This window comes from Lissotriton helveticus, chromosome 9 (genome assembly GCF_964261635.1).
Source record: "Lissotriton helveticus chromosome 9, aLisHel1.1, whole genome shotgun sequence".
Taxonomy (NCBI): Eukaryota; Metazoa; Chordata; class Amphibia; order Caudata; family Salamandridae; genus Lissotriton; species Lissotriton helveticus.
The window spans coordinates 826,499,442-826,518,747 of record NC_136070.1 but is presented as its reverse complement, the minus strand read 5'-3'; the positions used below and the strand labels follow the sequence as shown (position 1 = coordinate 826,518,747).

General features: G+C 42.1%; 1 protein-coding gene across 1 annotated transcript in view; it reads left to right on the top strand.

Annotated features, from left to right (window-relative positions):
* The window catches only part of PRKD2 (protein kinase D2), a 360,755-nt gene that overhangs the window by 276,658 nt on the left and 64,791 nt on the right, over window positions 1-19,306 (top strand). The window contains exons 6-7 of the mRNA XM_078660993.1: window positions 380-457; window positions 1,463-1,607. Coding sequence (XP_078517119.1) covers window positions 380-457; window positions 1,463-1,607 — 223 coding nt within the window. The remainder of the gene's footprint in view (window positions 1-379; window positions 458-1,462; window positions 1,608-19,306) is intronic.

Here is a 19,306-nt window from a genome sequence, read left to right as displayed (position 1 = left end):
AATGATAGAAAATGAGGGTTATGTCTACTGAGTTGCTGAGGCTTTCAAGTTGTTGAGAATAAACCGCGCCCATTTATGTGTGATGAAAGTTTATGAGAAAGGCTTATGAGGAAGGATCAAAGACAGGAAGCGGACACCTGGTCCCCAGCTGTTCATTCTTGTGGTTCTCTTTAGAGACACGTTTGCAGTTCAGGGTCTCGCTTGCTTAACATCCAGCAAGATCCAGATTGTTAGTTCCAAGCTGTGTAGCTTCATGGATATTGCAAACAGACAGGACATTTATCCCAAATAAGCTTTACTATATTTAATTCTTTATTCGTGGATTTCTCTCTCTCTCTTTCATATTAGTCCTAAAATGTCTTTACTTATTCCTTGGCAGATTGCAAGTTTAACTGTCACAAGAGATGTGCAACTAAAGTCCCCAATGACTGTCTGGGAGAGACCAGTTTCAATGGAGGTAAGTGATACATATTTATTAGGCCATCTGTAAGGCATGAATGGATGAGGTGGCAAGTCTCTCCATGGGGGAAGGTTACAATTCAGGATCTTATAGGAGGCAGTGGGAGAGAAGTGAGACTTAGCTGAGAAAGACAATGCCCTTTTGATCCTGTGTAACAGAGAAGGGATTAATTGATTCACATGAATGGGATTGGCAACCTTAAAGGCTTTTCGAGCACCTTTGATAGAGACTGACAATGACCCTAAGGTCATTTTGATATCACCTTTAATACACTAAGGTAACATTCTTTGCTACTCATAAAATGGATGATGGTGGTGACTTTTGACTGAGTTAAATTGACAACCCTGGGGTTCCTAGAAACCCCAGGGTGAGATAGTTGGGTATTAATGAGCAACATCCCTCAGACCACCACAAAGTAAAAGTGGAGCAATGGTTGTCTTTTGGGGTAGATTACATTGTTTGGGTATTATGGACTTCTAAGGTTAATGGAGGAGTGTTGGCTTTCAGTTGAGGTGAGACGCATTCCTGGGGCTGGTTGGAAGTGAAGGTGGAATATTGGCGATTAGTAGATATTCTTGGCAGGGTACGTTCTTAGGAAAGGTGGAAAATGTCTTTCAACTAAAGGGACAACCTTGGAGCCTGATGAGAAGAGATATTTAATCGCAGATATGTAGTACATATTTAGGGAGACACTTCTATCCCGGACTTTGATGTTCTCTCAGGCCTCCTGTGATCTGATGACAGCCTTCGGTGAGTCTTATCACAGTGTGCTGGTCTCCATACTGATGGTTGGGTCTTGCCTGATAAAAAAGTACCACCAGTTAGGTGAAGGCGGGGGGGGGGGTTGAAATATGACCTGCAGTCACGTGACTCCTGAATGCCTTGATTCATGTTTGTCTTATTGAGTATAAGCACAGGCAAGTTGTTTTGCAGATTATGGGGAGTTAAATTCCGTAATCAATAACATCTGTGTGGATGACAATGATGGCTTGTCTCCTGTAGATGCGCCAATGGATGAAGGCAGTGAGTATGGTGATTCCGACAAGATGGATGACTCCGATGACTCTGGCATTATCCCAGGATCACATGCAGAGAATGAGATCCATAGCCACTCTGAGGATGCTGACGATCTCAGCAAATCTGAGAGGTAAATTTATATGCTAACACAGTATGAACCAGTGGCATTTCTTGTATCACGCTTGCTTGCTTCTAAGTTTTGATCTGCTCCCATATTGTAGGCTTCTCTATAAGTGACGTACCAATTACTACACACTCCTCTGCTGTAGTGGCAGGTAAAAGTGAAGGAAGCTGGAGTGTCCAGAAAATGCAAAAGCTGGAAGTGCTGTTGAATAAGGGCAGATTTTGTGAAATAAAGCTCTGTTAATGCAATCTTTTTCCCAGGGACTCAGAGGCATATTAGATAACAGTCTAGTTCAGAAATCCCAAAGTTCATTAAAGGTTTTAGTGTTAGGAGATATGCCAACAGTGCTTTGGACAGATCATGACAACAGTTAGATTTGCCAGGAGGTCATTCCATATCTTCTAAAGAATGAGGTGGTGGACCAAGAAAGGCTCATAGTATTCAGAGGCTTTGATAACTGGGCTTACTTCTCACTGGGTTGTTCAAGTCGAGCCCAATGATTGCCCTTTTTGGCATTTCTTAGACTGACCTGTACTCTCCTGAAGGAAGTATAACTTCTTGGGTCAAAATCTTAAAACAGGCTAAATAGTGAAGTACACCAAATAATGCCTGGTATAAACTCAAATAAGACACAATGAGGTTTGGAAAACCTGGAAATAACCATGTTCATTATGACTAGGCACAATAAGTGTTTTTCCCCTGGAATTGGTCAAACATTTTAGGCTAGACATCTAAAAATTTGAGTCAAATGTTAAATACTTCATTTGTGGCTGGAAAACTGATTATTAGAGATTGTTTGTCACTACATTAAATAAAGGGGGGGGGGGGGGTTACCGAATGAAGTCACTAGGGACCTGGGTGCTAAATGATACAGAGTAAGGGGTCCCAGTGGCAGTATCAAAAGTACACAAACAAACTACTTCATATCATACAAAAATTCAATCACAAACTAATAATTCCACACACTGTTATTTATTCACAATGTGCTTGTTCATATTTCTTTATGGTAAATTCGTAGAAAAATTATTGTAGTGCCCCAGGAGAGGGAGGGTAAGGGACAGTGATAGTGTAGGGAAGGAGTGTGCAAGGTAGGTTATTTGTGACAGAAATATCAATTTACAATTATTATACAATCAATATAGCTGGCTTCAGAGCCCTGAGCCAGTACAATGGAGGAGCTATTACTGCTCATTATTTAAAAAGAAACCATAATAGCGATGCTACTGATCAATAAGTAAAGATGGAGGTTGCATCGACTGGTAGATGGTAGTGGCTGTCGACGTTTCGACCCCAATTATACTGGTAGGTATACGTCACACCTTAAGGAGGGGTCTTCATCAGGACAAAAAGAAGCCTGGGAAGCACTGGTTTCTCTAAAAATTAATAATGAAAAGACGTGTATAATATTTACAGTGAGAATAAATTCAAATTTTAAATTTTAAAAAACAGGCGCACAAAGGCGCCTGGCACAGACCATTCTTATTATTATTTACCATGGAAAGTTGGGCTTGTCAGCTCACAACTTGAAAAGGAGAAGAGGAGAAACTGGGAGCGTCAATGGATCCAGTAGTGTTTATCAGGATCGATATTTATCCAGTGTGTTCTCATAGAGTAGAACCACTTCCAAAGTGATGTTGAATTAATCAACAAACTTCTGTTAAAAGAGAATGGACATAGACAGGCAAATCAGTACTAAGTCCCTTAGTGTTCCATACAACAAATATATCAGACTGGAATCTGATTGCAGAATTAATTCATTACTTTATTTCTGAGTGAAATGCTGATTGTCTCAATTGCAGAACGCATGCTAATTTGTAGCTCCCTTTCTGACAAAGTTTTATCCAAGTAGAGGAACCATATATCAAAACCACCAATACTCAGGGCAGGCTCACAATAGTGTGGCAGTACAGCTCCCTCTCATTCAGCAAAGGACATGGGAAAAGACAGTTATGACCAAAACATATCAAAAGACGGTTGGGGTACATACCACAATAATCTAGTAGGCACAGAAATGTCTCAGCTAAGTAGAATGACACACCAAAACGTGAGGGACTCTGCTTTCCTATTCAAACCTTCGAGTTTCTAAAAGGATAACCAGATGGTTATAACATAAATACAAAGGATTCGAAATTCATGTTAAACAATCATTACGGATTTTTTCATACCTAATGGTGCAAACTTCCACCTTCTTCCGAAATTAGCGGAAGTTGCATTACGAACAAACCGCACTCGCTTCTGAAACAAACGAAAGAATGCTGCTAAAGATATTGTCCCACCATCGATATGTTGCCGCAGCGCTCCGATATAGCACCAAACGAACAAGTTGAAGTTCTCACCTGTAGTGTAGTTCAAGTGGCGCATAAGACAAAAACCTTTCGTCCCCGACCCCTGTTTGCACACAAACAGTCGGCCGTCAAACATTTCATTGGTGGAAACAACGTACGCGTTGACGTCACGGCCGTAAAAGGAGAGGACGGACTTCCGAAATTACACGGGAAGCCAGGAAAGCATTCCGTTGTCATGGCAGCACCTAACAGAGTTCAATCTTTCATGGCCAAAGATAAAAAGATTCCATCTTTGTAATCATAGTGCGGCCTGCCAGAACAGGACTCGGATTATCTCAATTAGTGTATTTGCAGAAAAACGGTCCTCACAGAATTGTGCCGGTTGTTTACTAATGCCCGTGTTGTATCACATAAAGGTCACAAATACAAAGGCATTATTAGGTATAATCACCTCACTGCGTTGATGATTACATTATAGGAAAGCAATATTCAAGCCACTCTAACTTTATAAGAACAGAAGAGGAGAAGAACTTTAACTCGTTAGAACAAACTTTACCCTAGTCACGCACCTCCTTCGCAGAGGGGTGTAGGTGGCTACCTTAATCCAATGTGCCAGAACGTCATGCACCTCCTGCGCAAAGGGGTGTAAATGAGTATAGCAGATCAGATCATATCCTTGAAATTACCAGACATAGTTGACCTGTGCACCTCTCGTGCAAGAGGGTGAAAACAGGATAAGATGAATGCCAACAAATTGGGGAGGATAAAGCTTTTGATAGATGGAAGAAATACAGTTCAGCACCCTAATCTAGTTAACCCTTGGAAATACCAGACATAGTTGACCTGTGCACCTCTCGTGCAAGAGGGTGAAAACAGGATAAGATAACGCTTTAGATAGATGGAAAAAATAAATAAAATTCAGCGCCCTAGTCTAGCTAACTGGGCATGGCTACTTTCAGCCTCATTAAGTCCATTACAAATCGAATCCAGGATAGCCATCCATTTGGATTCACGGGTATTAAGTATCATAGATATGTCCCCACCTCTAGGGCCAAGAGTCACCTTTTCCAATACCAACCACCTCAAGGTTTCAGGGGTGTGTCCATATTTGTTGCAATGATCTACTAGCGGGCACCCAAAACATTACATCTAATCCTGCTAGCATGTTGTGATATTTTTGCCTTCACTTTCTGCTGTGTTTGTCCTACATATACCTGATCACATGGGCATTTGATCACATAAACAACATTTTGAGTGTTGCAATTGGTGTGTGATCTTAAGGCATAATTTCGACCTTTATGTGTGAGTATCTTAGTTTGGATAGATGATGGACAAGCGACACATTACCCACATCTGGTGTGTCCAATGATTGGAGCCAGGTTCCACATGGATGAAATTGTAGGTGGTTTAGGGCAATCAAGGAAAGATCTCACCACTAGGTCTCTGATATTTCGAGCTCTTCTAAAAGAATGTAGGGGAAGTGAATTTTGTTCAATGTCATCTGACACTAAACTCCAGTGTTTGTTAATCACCTTTTTGATGTCATTGCTCCGAGTAGAGAAGGTGGTGACACATATAAGGCGTTCATTAGCTCTATTGGTTCTTTCCTCCGGTTGGAGGAGAGCCTCTCGTGGGTTGTACCACACCCTCTTGCGTGCTCTTTTGATAAGTCTTGCAGGGTAGCCACGATTTAAAAGGCGGGTGGACAGGTCCTGTGATTCTCTGACATAATCATCTTTTTTAGAACAATTTCTCCGAATACGCAGGAACTGTCCCACCGGTAAGTTGTCATTTAAACCCCTAGGGTGGTGGCTCCCATATTCCAAAAGAGAATTCCTCTCTGCAGGTTTCCTATATAAAGTTGTTTGTAAAATGTTTTGCTCCTCAAAAATCATAATATCCAAGAATGCAATTTCCTTCGTACTAGATTGTAGGGTAAACTGAATATCAGTACTTTGTTCATTAAGCCAAGTGTGAAAAAGCGTCAGATCTGCATGGGTCCCATTCCATATACATAAAACGTCGTCTATGTATCGGACCCAAAGTGCCAGATGGGCACAGAAAGGATTGGTGTCATTGAGGATGAACTTAGTCTCAAATCATCCATAAATAAAATTGCCAGATTGGGGGCAAATGTAGCCCCCATAGCCACGCCCTTTGTTTGGAGGAAAAATTCCTCCTGAAACATAAAGAAATTTTTCATCATGACAATTTTAAGTAAATCCAAGATGAAATATGTTGGCACTTGAACTGGTGCTGTTCTTTGGTCAAGGACCCTTTCCGTAACCTTGATGGCTTCCAACTGAGGGATACTAGTATACAAAGATACAATGTCGCAGGTGACTAACAATTCTTGTTTGGGTTCAAAAGGTCTTTGATCTATCAAATTGATAACTTGGGTGGTGTCTCGAAGATATGTTCTGGTTTGGATGGCAAGTGGTTTTAGAAAGAAGTCGATATACTGATTCAGCGGCTCTGAAATTCTACAAGCTACCCAGAAGGGTTTGGATGAGGGTTTTCTATCAGAACAAGAATTCAAGTTTCTTAACCAAAGTCATCCACGTTTGGCCACTATTTATACCTTACCCAAGGTACATAAAAACATAGCAAACCCACCCGGACGACCCATCGTCTCCGGTTGTGGGTCAATGCTCGAGCTGCTGAATCAGTATATCGACTTCTTTCTAAAACCACTTGCCATCCAAACCAGAACATATCTTCGAGACACCACCCAAGTTATCAATTTGATAGATCAAAGACCTTTTGAACACACACAAGAATTGTTAGTCACCTGCGACATTGTATCTTTGTATACTAGTATCCCTCAGTTGGAAGCCATCAAGGTTATGGAAAGGGTCCTTGACCAAAGAACAGCACCACTTCAAGTGCCAACATATTTCATCTTGGATTTACTTAAAATTGCCATGATGAAAAATTTCTTTGTTTCAGGAGGAATTTTTCCTCCAAACGAAGGGCGTGGCTATGGGGGCTACATTTGCCACCAATCTGGCAATTTTATTTATGGATGATTTTGAGAGTAAGTTCATCCTCAATGACACCAATCCTTTCTGTGCCCATCTGGCTCTTTGGGTCCGATACATAGACGACGTTTTATGTATATGGAATGGGACCCATGCAGATCTGACGCTATTTCACACTTGGCTTTATGAACAAAGTACTGATATTCAGTTTACCCTACAATCTAGTACGAAGGAAATTGCATTCTTGGATATTATGATTTTTGAGGAGCAAAACATTTTACAAACAACTTTATATAGGAAACCTGCAGAGAGGAATTCTCTTTTGGAATATGGGAGCCACCACCCTAGGGGTTTAAAAGACAACTTTCCGGTGGGACAGTTCCTGCGGATTCGTAGAAATTGTTCTAAAAAAGATGATTGTCAGAGAATCACAGGACCTGTCCACCCGCCTTTTAAATCGTGGCTACCCTGCAAGACTTATCAAAAGAGCACGCAAGAGGGCGTGGTACAACCCACGAGAGGCTCTCCTCCAACCGGAGGAAAGAACCAATAGAGCTAATGAACGCCTTATATGTGTCACCACCTTCTCTACTCGGAGCAATGACATCAAAAAGGTGATTAACAAACACTGGAGTTTAGTGTCAGATGACATTGAACAAAATTCACTTCCCCTACATTCTTTTAGAAGAGCTCGAAATATCAGAGACCTAGTGGTGAGATCTTTCCTTGATTGCCCTAAACCACCTACAATTTCATCCATGTGGAACCTGGCTCCAATCATTGGACACACCAGATGTGGTTCATGTGTCGCTTGTCCATCATCTATCCAAACTAAGATACTCACACATAAAGGTCGAAATTATGCCTTAAGATCACACACCAATTGCAACACTCAAAATGTTGTTTATGTGATCAAATGCCCATGTGATCAGGTATATGTAGGACAAACACAGCAGAAAGTGAAGGCAAGAATATCACAACATGCTAGCAGGATTAGATGTAATGTTTTGGGTGCCCCGCTAGTAGATCATTGCAACAAATATGGACACACCCCTGAAACCTTGAGGTGGTTGGTATTGGAAAAGGTGACTCTTGGCCCTAGAGGTGGGGACATATCTATGATACTTAATACCCGTGAATCCAAATGGATGGCTATCCTGGATTCGATTTGTAATGGACTTAATGAGGCTGAAAGTAGCCATGCCCAGTTAGCTAGACTAGGGCGCTGAATTTTATTTATTTTTTCCATCTATCTAAAGCGTTATTTTATCCTGTTTTCACCCTCTTGCACGAGAGGTGCACAGGTCAACTATGTCTGGTATTTCCAAGGGTTAACTAGATTAGGGTGCTGAACTGTATTTCTTCCATCTATCAAAAGCTTTATCCTCCCCAATTTGTTGGCATTCATCTTATCCTGTTTTCACCCTCTTGCACGAGAGGTGCACAGGTCAACTATGTCTGGTAATTTCAAGGATATGATCTGATCTGCTATACTCATTTACACCCCTTTGCGCAGGAGGTGCATGACGTTCTGGCACATTGGATTAAGGTAGCCACCTACACCCCTCTGCGAAGGAGGTGCGTGACTAGGGTAAAGTTTGTTCTAACGAGTTAAAGTTCTTCTCCTCTTCTGTTCTTATAAAGTTAGAGTGGCTTGAATATTGCTTTCCTATAATGTAATCATCAATACAGTGAGGTGATTATACCTAATAATGCCTTTGTATTTGTGACCTTTGTGTGATACAACACGGGCATTAGTAAACAACCGGCACAATTCTGTGAGGACCGTTTTTCTGCAAATACACTAATTGAGATAATCCGAGTCCTGTTCTGGCAGGCCGCACTATGATTACAAAGATGGAATCTTTTTATCTTTGGCCATGAAAGATTGAACTCTGTTAGGTGCTGCCATGACAACGGAATGCTTTCCTGGCTTCCCGTGTAATTTCGGAAGTCCGTCCTCTCTTTTTACGGCCGTGACGTCAAAGCGTATGTTGTTTCCACCGATGAAATGTTTGACGGCCGACGGTTTGTGTGCAAACAGGGGTCGGGGCCGAAAGGTTTTTGTCTTATGCGCCACTTGAACTACACTACAGGTGAGAACTTCAACTTGTTAGTTTGGTGCTATATCGGAGCGCTGCGGCAACATATCGATGGTGGGAAAAAATCTTTAGCAGCATTCTTTCGTTTGTTTGAGAAGCGAGTGCGGTTTGTTCGTAATGCAACTTCTGCGAATTTCGGAAGAAGGTGGCAGTTTGCACCATTAGGTATGAAAAAAATCCGTAATGATTGTTTAACATGAATTTCGAATCCTTTGTATTTATGTTATAACCATCTGGTTATCCTTTTAGAAACTCGAAGGTTTGAATAGGAAAGCAGAGTCCCTCACGTTTTGGTGTGTCATTCTACTTAGCTGAGACATTTCTGTGCCTACTAGATTATTGTGGTATGTACCCCAACCGTCTTTTGATATGTTTTGGTCATAACTGTCTTTTCCCATGTCCTTTGCTGAATGAGAGGGAGCTGTACTGCCACACTATTGTGAGCCTGCCCTGAGTATTGGTGGTTTTGATATATGGTTCCTCTACTTGGATAAAACTTTGTCAGAAAGGGAGCTACAAATTAGCATGCGTTCTGCAATTGAGACAATCAGCATTTCACTCAGAAATAAAGTAATGAATTAATTCTGCAATCAGATTCCAGTCTGATATATTTGTTGTATGGAACACTAAGGGACTTAGTACTGATTTGCCTGTCTATGTCCATTCTCTTTTAACAGAAGTTTGTTGATTAATTCAACATCACTTTGGAAGTGGTTCTACTCTATGAGAACACACTGGATAAATATCGATCCTGATAAACACTACTGGATCCATAGACGCTCCCCGTTTCTCCTCTTCTCCTTTTCAAGTTGTGAGCTGACCAGCCCAACTTTCCATGGTAAATAATAATAAGAATGGTCTGTGCCAGGCACCTTTGTGCGCCTGTTTTTTAAAAATTTTAATTTGAATTTATTCTCACTGTAAATATTATACACGTCTTTTCATTATTAATTTTTAGAGAAACCAGTGCTTCCCAGGCTTCTTTTTGTCCTGTTGAAGACCCCTCCTTAAGGTGTGACGTATACCTACCAGTATAATTGGGGTCGAAACGTCGACAGCCACTACCATCTACCAGTCGATGCAACCTCCATCTTTACTTATTGATCAGTAGCATCGCTATTATGGTTTCTTTTTAAATAATGAGCAGTAATAGCTCCTCCATTGTACTGGCTCAGGGCTCTGAAGCCAGCTATATTGATTGTATAATAATTGTACATTGATATTTCTGTCACAAATAACCTACCTTGCACACTCCTTCCCTACACTATCACTGTCCCTTACCCTCCCTCTCCTGGGGCACTACAATAATTTTGCTACGAATTTATCATAAAGAAATATGAACAAGCACATTGTGAATAAATAAGTGTGTGGAATTATTAGTTTGTGATTGAATTTTTGTATGATATGAAGTAGTTTGTTTGTGTACTTTTGATACTGCCACTGGGACCACTGCTTATGTCACTAGGCATGATGTATCAGAAGGTCTTCAGAGAGTGGGAGGTGAAACTGTATATCCTAGAATCTGGAATTGTCTTGCACCCGAAATGCGAACAAATCCCTCTAAATCAGCCTTCAAGACAAGAGTTAACGCACTGCTTCTTGAAAAATACATACCACTGCCAGAATCACTAATTACGTTTTGTCAAGACCTAATTGGCAATAGTGGTTATACATCTTAAATCTGTTAGTGCACACCACAAAGAAATGTTGTGTGCAATGAGCAACTGAGGCCACGCCTTACCATAGCAGACCCTCATACTCCAGAGACATTTGCCCATATCAGGCCAGCCATTTCCACGGAAGAACTTATACTTTCTGTACTTTTGATCTCATTTTTGGCATGCTCACTGACCTATATTCTATGTAAAAGCCATCACACAATGTCAATTGTGTTGCTTTTTTCTACAGTTCTCTGATACCCATAGGTTATATTAAACTTTCTTAATAAAACTAATGAAAATGTCACACAACACAAGAACTGCGTTGGCAAAAATGTATCTCCATGAATGCAAGAATGCATCTCCATTCTGTCACTCCTACGCCAGTGAGAAATTGTAAAGCCAGCTAAGGACCTAAAACTGCTTCTTTTTTCCAGCTCTACCTATTCTGATTCTGGCCCTTGTGTGCACTGAGTTCCCCGTGCTGTTGTCAACTCCGCAGCTGCTAGAGCCCTTTAGAGAGACTATCTTGCAACTCTTCTGGATAAATTACGTTCCCTCTATGCGCCTTTATGCTCCATGGAGCCTCAGCAGCCCCCAGTCTATCTGCACATGTGGGGCCTTCCCCTGGTGCAGATTGTCCCTGTTGGGCTTCTGCCTCCCAGCTGGCACCAGTTCATGCTTTCACTCATGTGCCAGAGGCCTAGTAGGTTCCAGTTCCTCCGTTGTCGTTTTTCAATGTAGTGGAGTTAACTCTGGAACATGCACCTCTTTCCAATCTGGAGATCGAATATTGGTCCATGTTAGGCCCTTGTTTTAGGAGATTGTCAAGGCACAGCACCCGACTTTGGATGAACCCCAGCACCTCTGTAGACCACAGTACTATTGCAAGCTTTGTTCTGATAAGATTCAGATGTTGTTAATAGCCTTCAAAATGTTCTGCGTGATAATTATGATAAGCAGGTAGATAATAAACTCCCTCCTCATTACACGGATGCTGGCCTATGTGTAAATCCTACAGAATGCCAGTGGTCTGTATACTTTCCCTGAGTCAGGGTTGAACTTGCCACAAGGGCCACCTGAGGAGGAGAGTGTCTTTTTTTGTCGTATCAGTCTGCAGAACTGCCGAAGTGCTGAACCTTCAACTACCTACAATATAGACTGGGGCAAATCTATTGATTGAAATCATACATCCTGGACCGGTTACTTGGAACCCTTGCTGGCTTTTTTGACAGAAACATTGGTCTAAGCTGTATTTGTCTCCCCCCAATGGGTTTTCCAGTGGCCAGCCATCCTCGGTTCGTCCCAGTTTCCTGGCTTTTTTAAACAACCTACTAGAATGCAGATAGCTTGGTGGTGAAAGCTTGCACCAGCAAAGTGATTCCCAACAAATTCCCTACTGCTGGACAGACTGAATCAAAGTGCATTGATTCATTTGGGAAAAGTAATTTCCTCTGCCAGTTTCGCTTTAAGGTTTCTAAATGCCATCTGCTTGCTGGGACACTACACACTTCCTTTCCATTGGTATATGTCTAGCAACATCATGCCTACCATTCCTGATGAATTCTGAAATGCTTTTGCATAGATAAAACAAGACTGACTAGATAGCAGCTGAGTATGTATTGAAGGCCATTCTAGACACGATGAACTTAGCAGTTCGTGCAGTAGGCACTGGAGTAGTGATCAGGCATTAAGCCTGGAAGAGCATCACAGGATTTTCTAGGGTTGTGTAAGAATCCCTTATGGGTATGCCATTTGTTGGTTCCAGGCTCCTTGGTGAAAACACCAACTTTGTTTGAAGTGCTTCAAAGACATGCCATGCAACGCCCAGCTCTTTGAGTTTGCTTTTTCTGGACTGTCAATTCCACCAGCATTACTAAATGTTTAGAGGATATTCTCGGGGTCTCAACAATCCCCAGAGGAAGTCAGGGCAACCTCTACAGTAGTGATCACACCCTTGTAACAATTCAAGGGGACCTGGTAGCAGAGCAGTCCTCTTTAACTTCCCCCCACTGCTTGCCAAGCTGGCGTGATTTCCTCACCATGGATATGCAGCCAGTAGGTTTTTGCCTGCTCTGGTAGCTTGTATTTACCTCAGGCAAGTGAGTACTGCTAGCATTTAGCATGGTTATTCTCCCCTCATTTTATTTACCATGTTCCCCTCATGTTCAACCTGTGTTATTCAGACTTCTACAGATCTCTCCTGCCCACAAATTTCAGTCTGTGGGGACAAAGAGTGACAGAAGATGCTACTCCTGATATTTAGAACTCAGACCAATATTAGTTTTCTGACTTCGGAACACATTCCTTTGGAAGGACAAGTTCAAGATGTTGACTTGGGCCCAGGTCCTTTCTACCCTGGATTCAAGGGACTGGATGGTGTCCTTAGAGTTATAGTACACATACTTTCTTGTACGTGTCCTGCCATCCCACAAATGCATAGGGGTCATCACACTTCCTGTTTACTTTCCTACCTTTCCGCCGCATCTCGGGTCCTTACTTTCATGATGAGGGTGTCTATGTGCCCATCCTTACAGGTCATGACGTGTTTATTCCCATAGCTCAATGAATGACTGTTGAAGGTGGACTCACAACATCATCAGCCACGGGCAGACCACTGTCACTCTTTTGCCATGCCTGGAGTTTTCATTCAGTGGGTCACCCTAGGCTCTGTGGCATTCAGGTAATGGTCCAAATGTTTCTTTGTCACTCACAGCGTGGATTGTTAGGAGGCTTCTTGGCCTCCTGGCTTCATGCATCCTGCTGGTCCCCTGTGACCATTAGTATATGCTGGTTCTGCTGTGGAACCTCTACTTGCAGTGGGCGCAGCTCTTGTTAAAGGTTCTTTGTTGGCCCTTTCCACCTTCTTAATTTGCCTGACCAACAGTCCTTTACTCTCCCTGCATTTTCCTCTCCACCTCACCCCTCTGAGGAGAAGGTGATGCTTAACATGTTGAACCCAAATAGAGCTCATACCTTTTCCGTTAAGTGCATAAAGGTGCACCCAGTGGAGGAACAGCATTTTATTGCCTTTGCTGGTGCCAAGAATGGAAAGTCCGATGCGAAATGAACCTTGTCCAGGTGAATCTTTCTGTGCATAAAGATTTACTATGCCATGGCCTGAAAGGAACCTTAGAGGGCCTCCAGGCTCACTCCACAAGAGTAAAGGTTTCCACCGCAACGTGGGGAATGATTTTCTGGTGTTGGGCATCTGTCCGACTGCTAAGTGAAACCAAAGGTGATGATGGACGGAGCGTTGACAATACAAACACTCACCCCCAGTCAACTGATCTGGGTTTAACCCATCACCGTTCTTTAGCTCACTCCGCCACCCCAGTTCGAACATGGCCATATGCAAATCAGTCTGACCCTGTACTTCATGGGAACAGTCCAGCCCGAACTGCCAAGCCATGTCTTCCCTGGACCGGAATCAAGCTTCCCAGGACCGGTTTCTGGCATTACAGCCGTCTTCAGCCGGGCTTGCTTGACTCCAGTGGCAAAGTGAGCAAGGGACTCACGTCTGAGCATACCCTGCCAACTTAGGGCGAACAAAGAAAAACCAAAGGTGATGATGGACGGAGCGTTGACAATACAAACACTCACCCCCAGTCAACTGATCTGGGTATAACCCATCACCGTTCTTTAGCTCACTCCGCCACCCCATTTCGAACATGGCCATATGCAAATCAGTCTGACCCTGTACCTCATGGGAACAGTCCAGCTCGAACTGCCAAGCCATGTCTTCCTTGGACCGGAATCAAGCTTCCCAGGACCGGTTTCTGGCATTACAGCCGTCTTCAGCCGGGCTTGCTTGACTCCAGTGGCAAAGTGAGCAAGGGACTCACGTCTGAGCATACCCTGCCAACTTAGGGCGAACAAAGAAAAACCAAAGGTGGTGATGGACGGAGAGTTGACAATACAAACACTCACCCCCAGTCAACTGATCTGCATATGGCCATGTCTGAACTGCGGTGGCAGAGTGGGCTAAAGAACGGTGATGGATTAAACCCAGATCTGTTGACTGGGTGTGAGTGTTTGATTGGTTCAGATGCTCCGTCCATCACCACCCCCTTTTGTACCGCTTTGTTCGCCATAAATTGTCAGGGTATGCTCAGACGTGAGTCCCTTGCTCACTTTGCCACTGGATTCAAGCAAGCCTGGCTGAAGACGGCTGTAATGCCAGAAACCGGTCCTCGGAAGCTTGTTTCCGGTCCAGGGAAGGCATGGCTTGGCAGTTCGGGCTGGACTGTTCCCATGAGGCACAGGGTCAGACTGATTTGCATATAGCCATGTCTGAACTGGGGTGGCAGAGTAGGCTAAAGAACGGTGATGGATTAAACCCAGATCTTTTGACTGGGTGTGAGTGTTTGATTGGTTCAGATGCTCCGTCCATCACCACCCCCTTTTGTACCGCGACTGCTAAGTGGGCATTCATACCCATCTTAAAAAATGCTGTATTATATTGATAAATATGTCTGTAGAGACGCCTTTTCACCTTTCACAACCTATGTTCGCCATCTTTGAGAACTTGGTGCTACATGTAATAAAACACAATATAAGAAAAAACGATGAGAGTTTCCAAATCAAGGAACAAGGATTCATGAGAAGCTTGACAATAGATTCCTTGATAATGTACTGAGTTACTGACAAAGGAGGGGCTCATGTAGTTATGACCACTTGTAAAAGTTGAAGAACTTGTCAGAGGAAACAGTGTACCAGAATTTAGGGGAAGAGCCCCCATTGAATTTCAACACGATTCTAAAGGATGCTGAGATGGTGTACTGGTTTGACAGTGACACCAAACATTACTTCCTGATGTATTATCCAGGCAACCCATGGATTTACCTTCTACCACAGGTTGACAGAAGCTTGAAAGATCCACCTTTTTGCACTAAAGTCAGCAGTTTTGACTCTGTCCATGAAAATGTTGGAAAGCACGCAGACCGCTTTTTACTACCTATAATACAAAATCAACTGCCATACCTTGAAGACAACACAGCTATGTTGTAAACTTTTGCGCATCTTGGATATTAAACTTGCAGGGAAATGACTTTGCATACCATATATACAAGTGCCTTGTACACATCCATCCCATACTTTGCAAACTGGAAACTATTGAACGGTTTCTGTTAACCCCAGAACTGAAGCCAATGCCATGTACATTTTTAAGCTGTTGACAACAGTTGGACAGATGAATGCTTCTATAACAACACTTCATTGATGGCATCTTGACTCTATGCGGAGGTTACTTTCTCATTTCCACCATGTAAAGGGATTTACAGCCTGATTCATCAACGGGCGGTTTTGCGAGCCCCTAATAGCGATTCATAGCGAATCGCTATTAAGGACTCGCAAAACGGTATTCATGTTGGAATTGCTAAATAAATAGCGATTCCTACACATTCCTTATTTGCGAGTAGCAAATTGCTAATCGCAAATAAGGAATAACTCCCCATTCATTCCTATGGGCCAAAAGGCCCATAGGAATGAATGGGGAGTATTCCTTATTTGCGATTAGCAATTTGCTACTCGCAAATAAGATAGCGATTTAAAGGGTGCCAGGGGTGTCCAAAGGACACCCTGTAGCACCCCTTAAATGCAAATTGAAACAGGTGTTGCGCACACACATGTCCAAAGGACATGTGTGTGTGTGCAACATGCAACTTAGAAAAATGCTTTTAAAAGCATTTTTCTAAGTTTTTGCTATTTACCGAGAGGTCTGACCTCTCGGTAAATAGCGGCCCGAAATTGCGATTTAGCAATTTAAAAATGGTTGATGAATTGCATTTAAGGAATCTCAAATAAAGATTCCTTAAATGTAATTCCTCGCAATTTAGCGAATTAGCAATTACCGATTTTTGCATTTGGGATGACGAATCCCAAATGCAAAAATTGCGCTCGCAAAGGGCCAGATTCTCAGATTCTGGCCCTTTGCGAGCGCAATTCGGCTTGATGAATCAGGCTGTTAGTCCTTTCCTCAACAGAAGTAAATCTCTGATTCTTTCCTGTGGTGAAAACTAGTTGGAAAATAGTTTGTGAATATTCACAAACTCTCGAGCGTGTGGGTGTTCACAAACTTCAATGGGTGTCCTTGCCGAGGGATAACACTTCCCACCCAAGTGTAATATTCCACTAAAGTGGGGGTAATAGAATACATGAGTAAGTAGATTTGCCAGTGCAATTTCACTGTTTCTGAACCCATGTACACTTTACTTAAGACTTGTGCCATTACACATTAAGGCTGAATTTACAACCGCTGATGGCTTTGTGAATCATCTGGTTCTGTAGAGCTAACAGACTGTTCTCGAATGGGTTGCAGCTGCAGTTTAGGGAGAGATCCCAATGTCAGTTGTAAAACAGTCAGAATCACACAGCTTCTACAAAAGCAACACTGTAAAGAGGAACACAAAGTTCACACAGTCCTGTGGGTAACTTGTGCAAGCAGTTGCATGTGCTGAGCACAGCTACTAATTTTTGAGGCACCCAACTTATTTTTCATTCTTGTTCTTGACCGAACTTAAGCAAAGGGCAGGCATTGTAGAAAGGAGGAAGAAGAGATTGGTTGGAACACAATAAAAATGCAGGAATCAAAAAATAACTATTAGTTAGACAAAGACGGAAGTGTAGGGGGTGGAAGAAAGAAAAATAAGGTAGAATCAAGAAAAGGACTTATTATACAACAACCATGGCATTTTCACTCCTTAGGGGAAAAAAGTGTTTTTTCCTCAAAATTAAACACTGACACAGGTAAACCATTATATGTGTTGACGTGATTTTGCATGTAATACTCTTTTTTAGTAAAGGACATTTCCTAATACTCTCTTATGGCGAATTAGGAACCAAACGGGTTTGAAATGACAAAGGTTTTCAAGGGCATCTCTGGTGGCCTCAATGCATTGATGGACAACCCCTTGTGAGGTAACTAACCTTGGCATACATATTAAAACCATTTACTTGCCCAAGCTGCGAATTTACTGGAGCAGGCGAAAACAAGCATAAAAAATCATCTTGCACTATAGCATAAGTGCCTTTAGCCTCTTTGCCTGTGGACTGAAAAGGGTACCAACGTTACTTATTTTTCATAATCAGTAATTATGATAAGATAACAAAGAATCCAATAATGAAGCATTGAAATGGAGGACCCCACCCCCCAAAAAAAAAATATAATAGCACATTAGCATAACCGTATATGCAAAGTACATAGAGCCACTGCCACAGGTAACTCGTCATTGAAGCATTAGGTAGGAGTTCCTAATTAGAAACATCCATAGTGTGCAGTTTTCCCCCCAAGTATAGACCTATACTTGGGGGCTTGCAACCATCACAGTCCCCTTCACTTGTTGATGAAACTTCTCCTCAAAGAGAAAGTTGTTGTCATATAGGACTATTCTGGTGTAGAAAATATGCATTTGTCCACATTTGATGAGTGTACTGTATATAACTGTATATATTCTTCACTGGCTTCACTGGCTCCCAGTCAGAGAGAGGGTTGTCTTCAAGGCCCTCTGTCTGGCCCATAAACTACTTCATCACAAAGGTCCACTCATTCTCAATAAATTCATCACTCCCTACGTAGCCACCAGAGCACTTCGGTCAAACCAAGAGAACCTCATTGTTGTTCACAGAGTAAAAAAAGCACGGTCGGGAGGCCGCCGCTTCTCGGTACACACCGCCAAACGATGGAATAGCCTCCCCCGGAGACTAAGGACCGAACCGAACCTCCTGCAGTTCAGGAAGGCTCTGAAAACTTTTCTCTTCCCTTGATCTTCCTCCCCTTCCGTGATGTCCCCTCCTGACCACAGGTTCTAGCGCTGGGATGCTCCAGGGTTACTGCGCGCTTTACAAAAACCTTAAATAAATAAATAATAAATAATATTGCACTGAATACATTTTACATTTATATCCAACTCTGTATTTGTTATTTTGAAGATATCTTAAAAATTTGGAGGGACAATTTAGTTATTCTATTAAAATGTCATACAGGGCAAAAGTCAAAAGCCTAGACTTCTCATTTACCTTACAATATGATAAAATTAAAATGAACTTTCTTGACTTATTCATCACTCATGAACATGGCCATCTTTATACCAGCCTGTACACACAGTTAATGGAGAAAAGTACCTTACACGGGTATAACAGTAATCACCCTAGGTGTTTGCATGATAATCTCCCATTTAGGAAATTGTATATGCTTTTGTTGTAGTTGTAGTAGTAGTAGTAGTAGTAAAATGGAAGATTACTTTTCAGAGGCTAAACTACTGCGTGATAAACTTGTCCGTCGAGGTTATTCATTCAGACTGCTAAAACGATCATTTAAGAGAGTATGATATAATAAACCTGAGTCTCCTTTGTGGAGAAAGAAAGAAACATTATGGATACATTTGCCAGTGCCTCCATAATAGGAACAAAATCTAGCAAGAATTTAAAAGTTATCTCAAAATAGGCAACTACTACATTGCCACAACTTCACCCTGGGAAAACCTGAGTTTACTTTCATGAGGACTCTTCATTTTAGGAATACATCAGTGGCAGCCTAAAGAAAAGATCATATAAAAACAATGAGCTTCCCCAATGTGGGGACATAACAAGATTACAGGACATTGAACATGTGGTAAATGTTCAGTATGTACATCTACATCAAAAATTAAAAAAATTCTGGACCAATGGCAAAAAATGTAA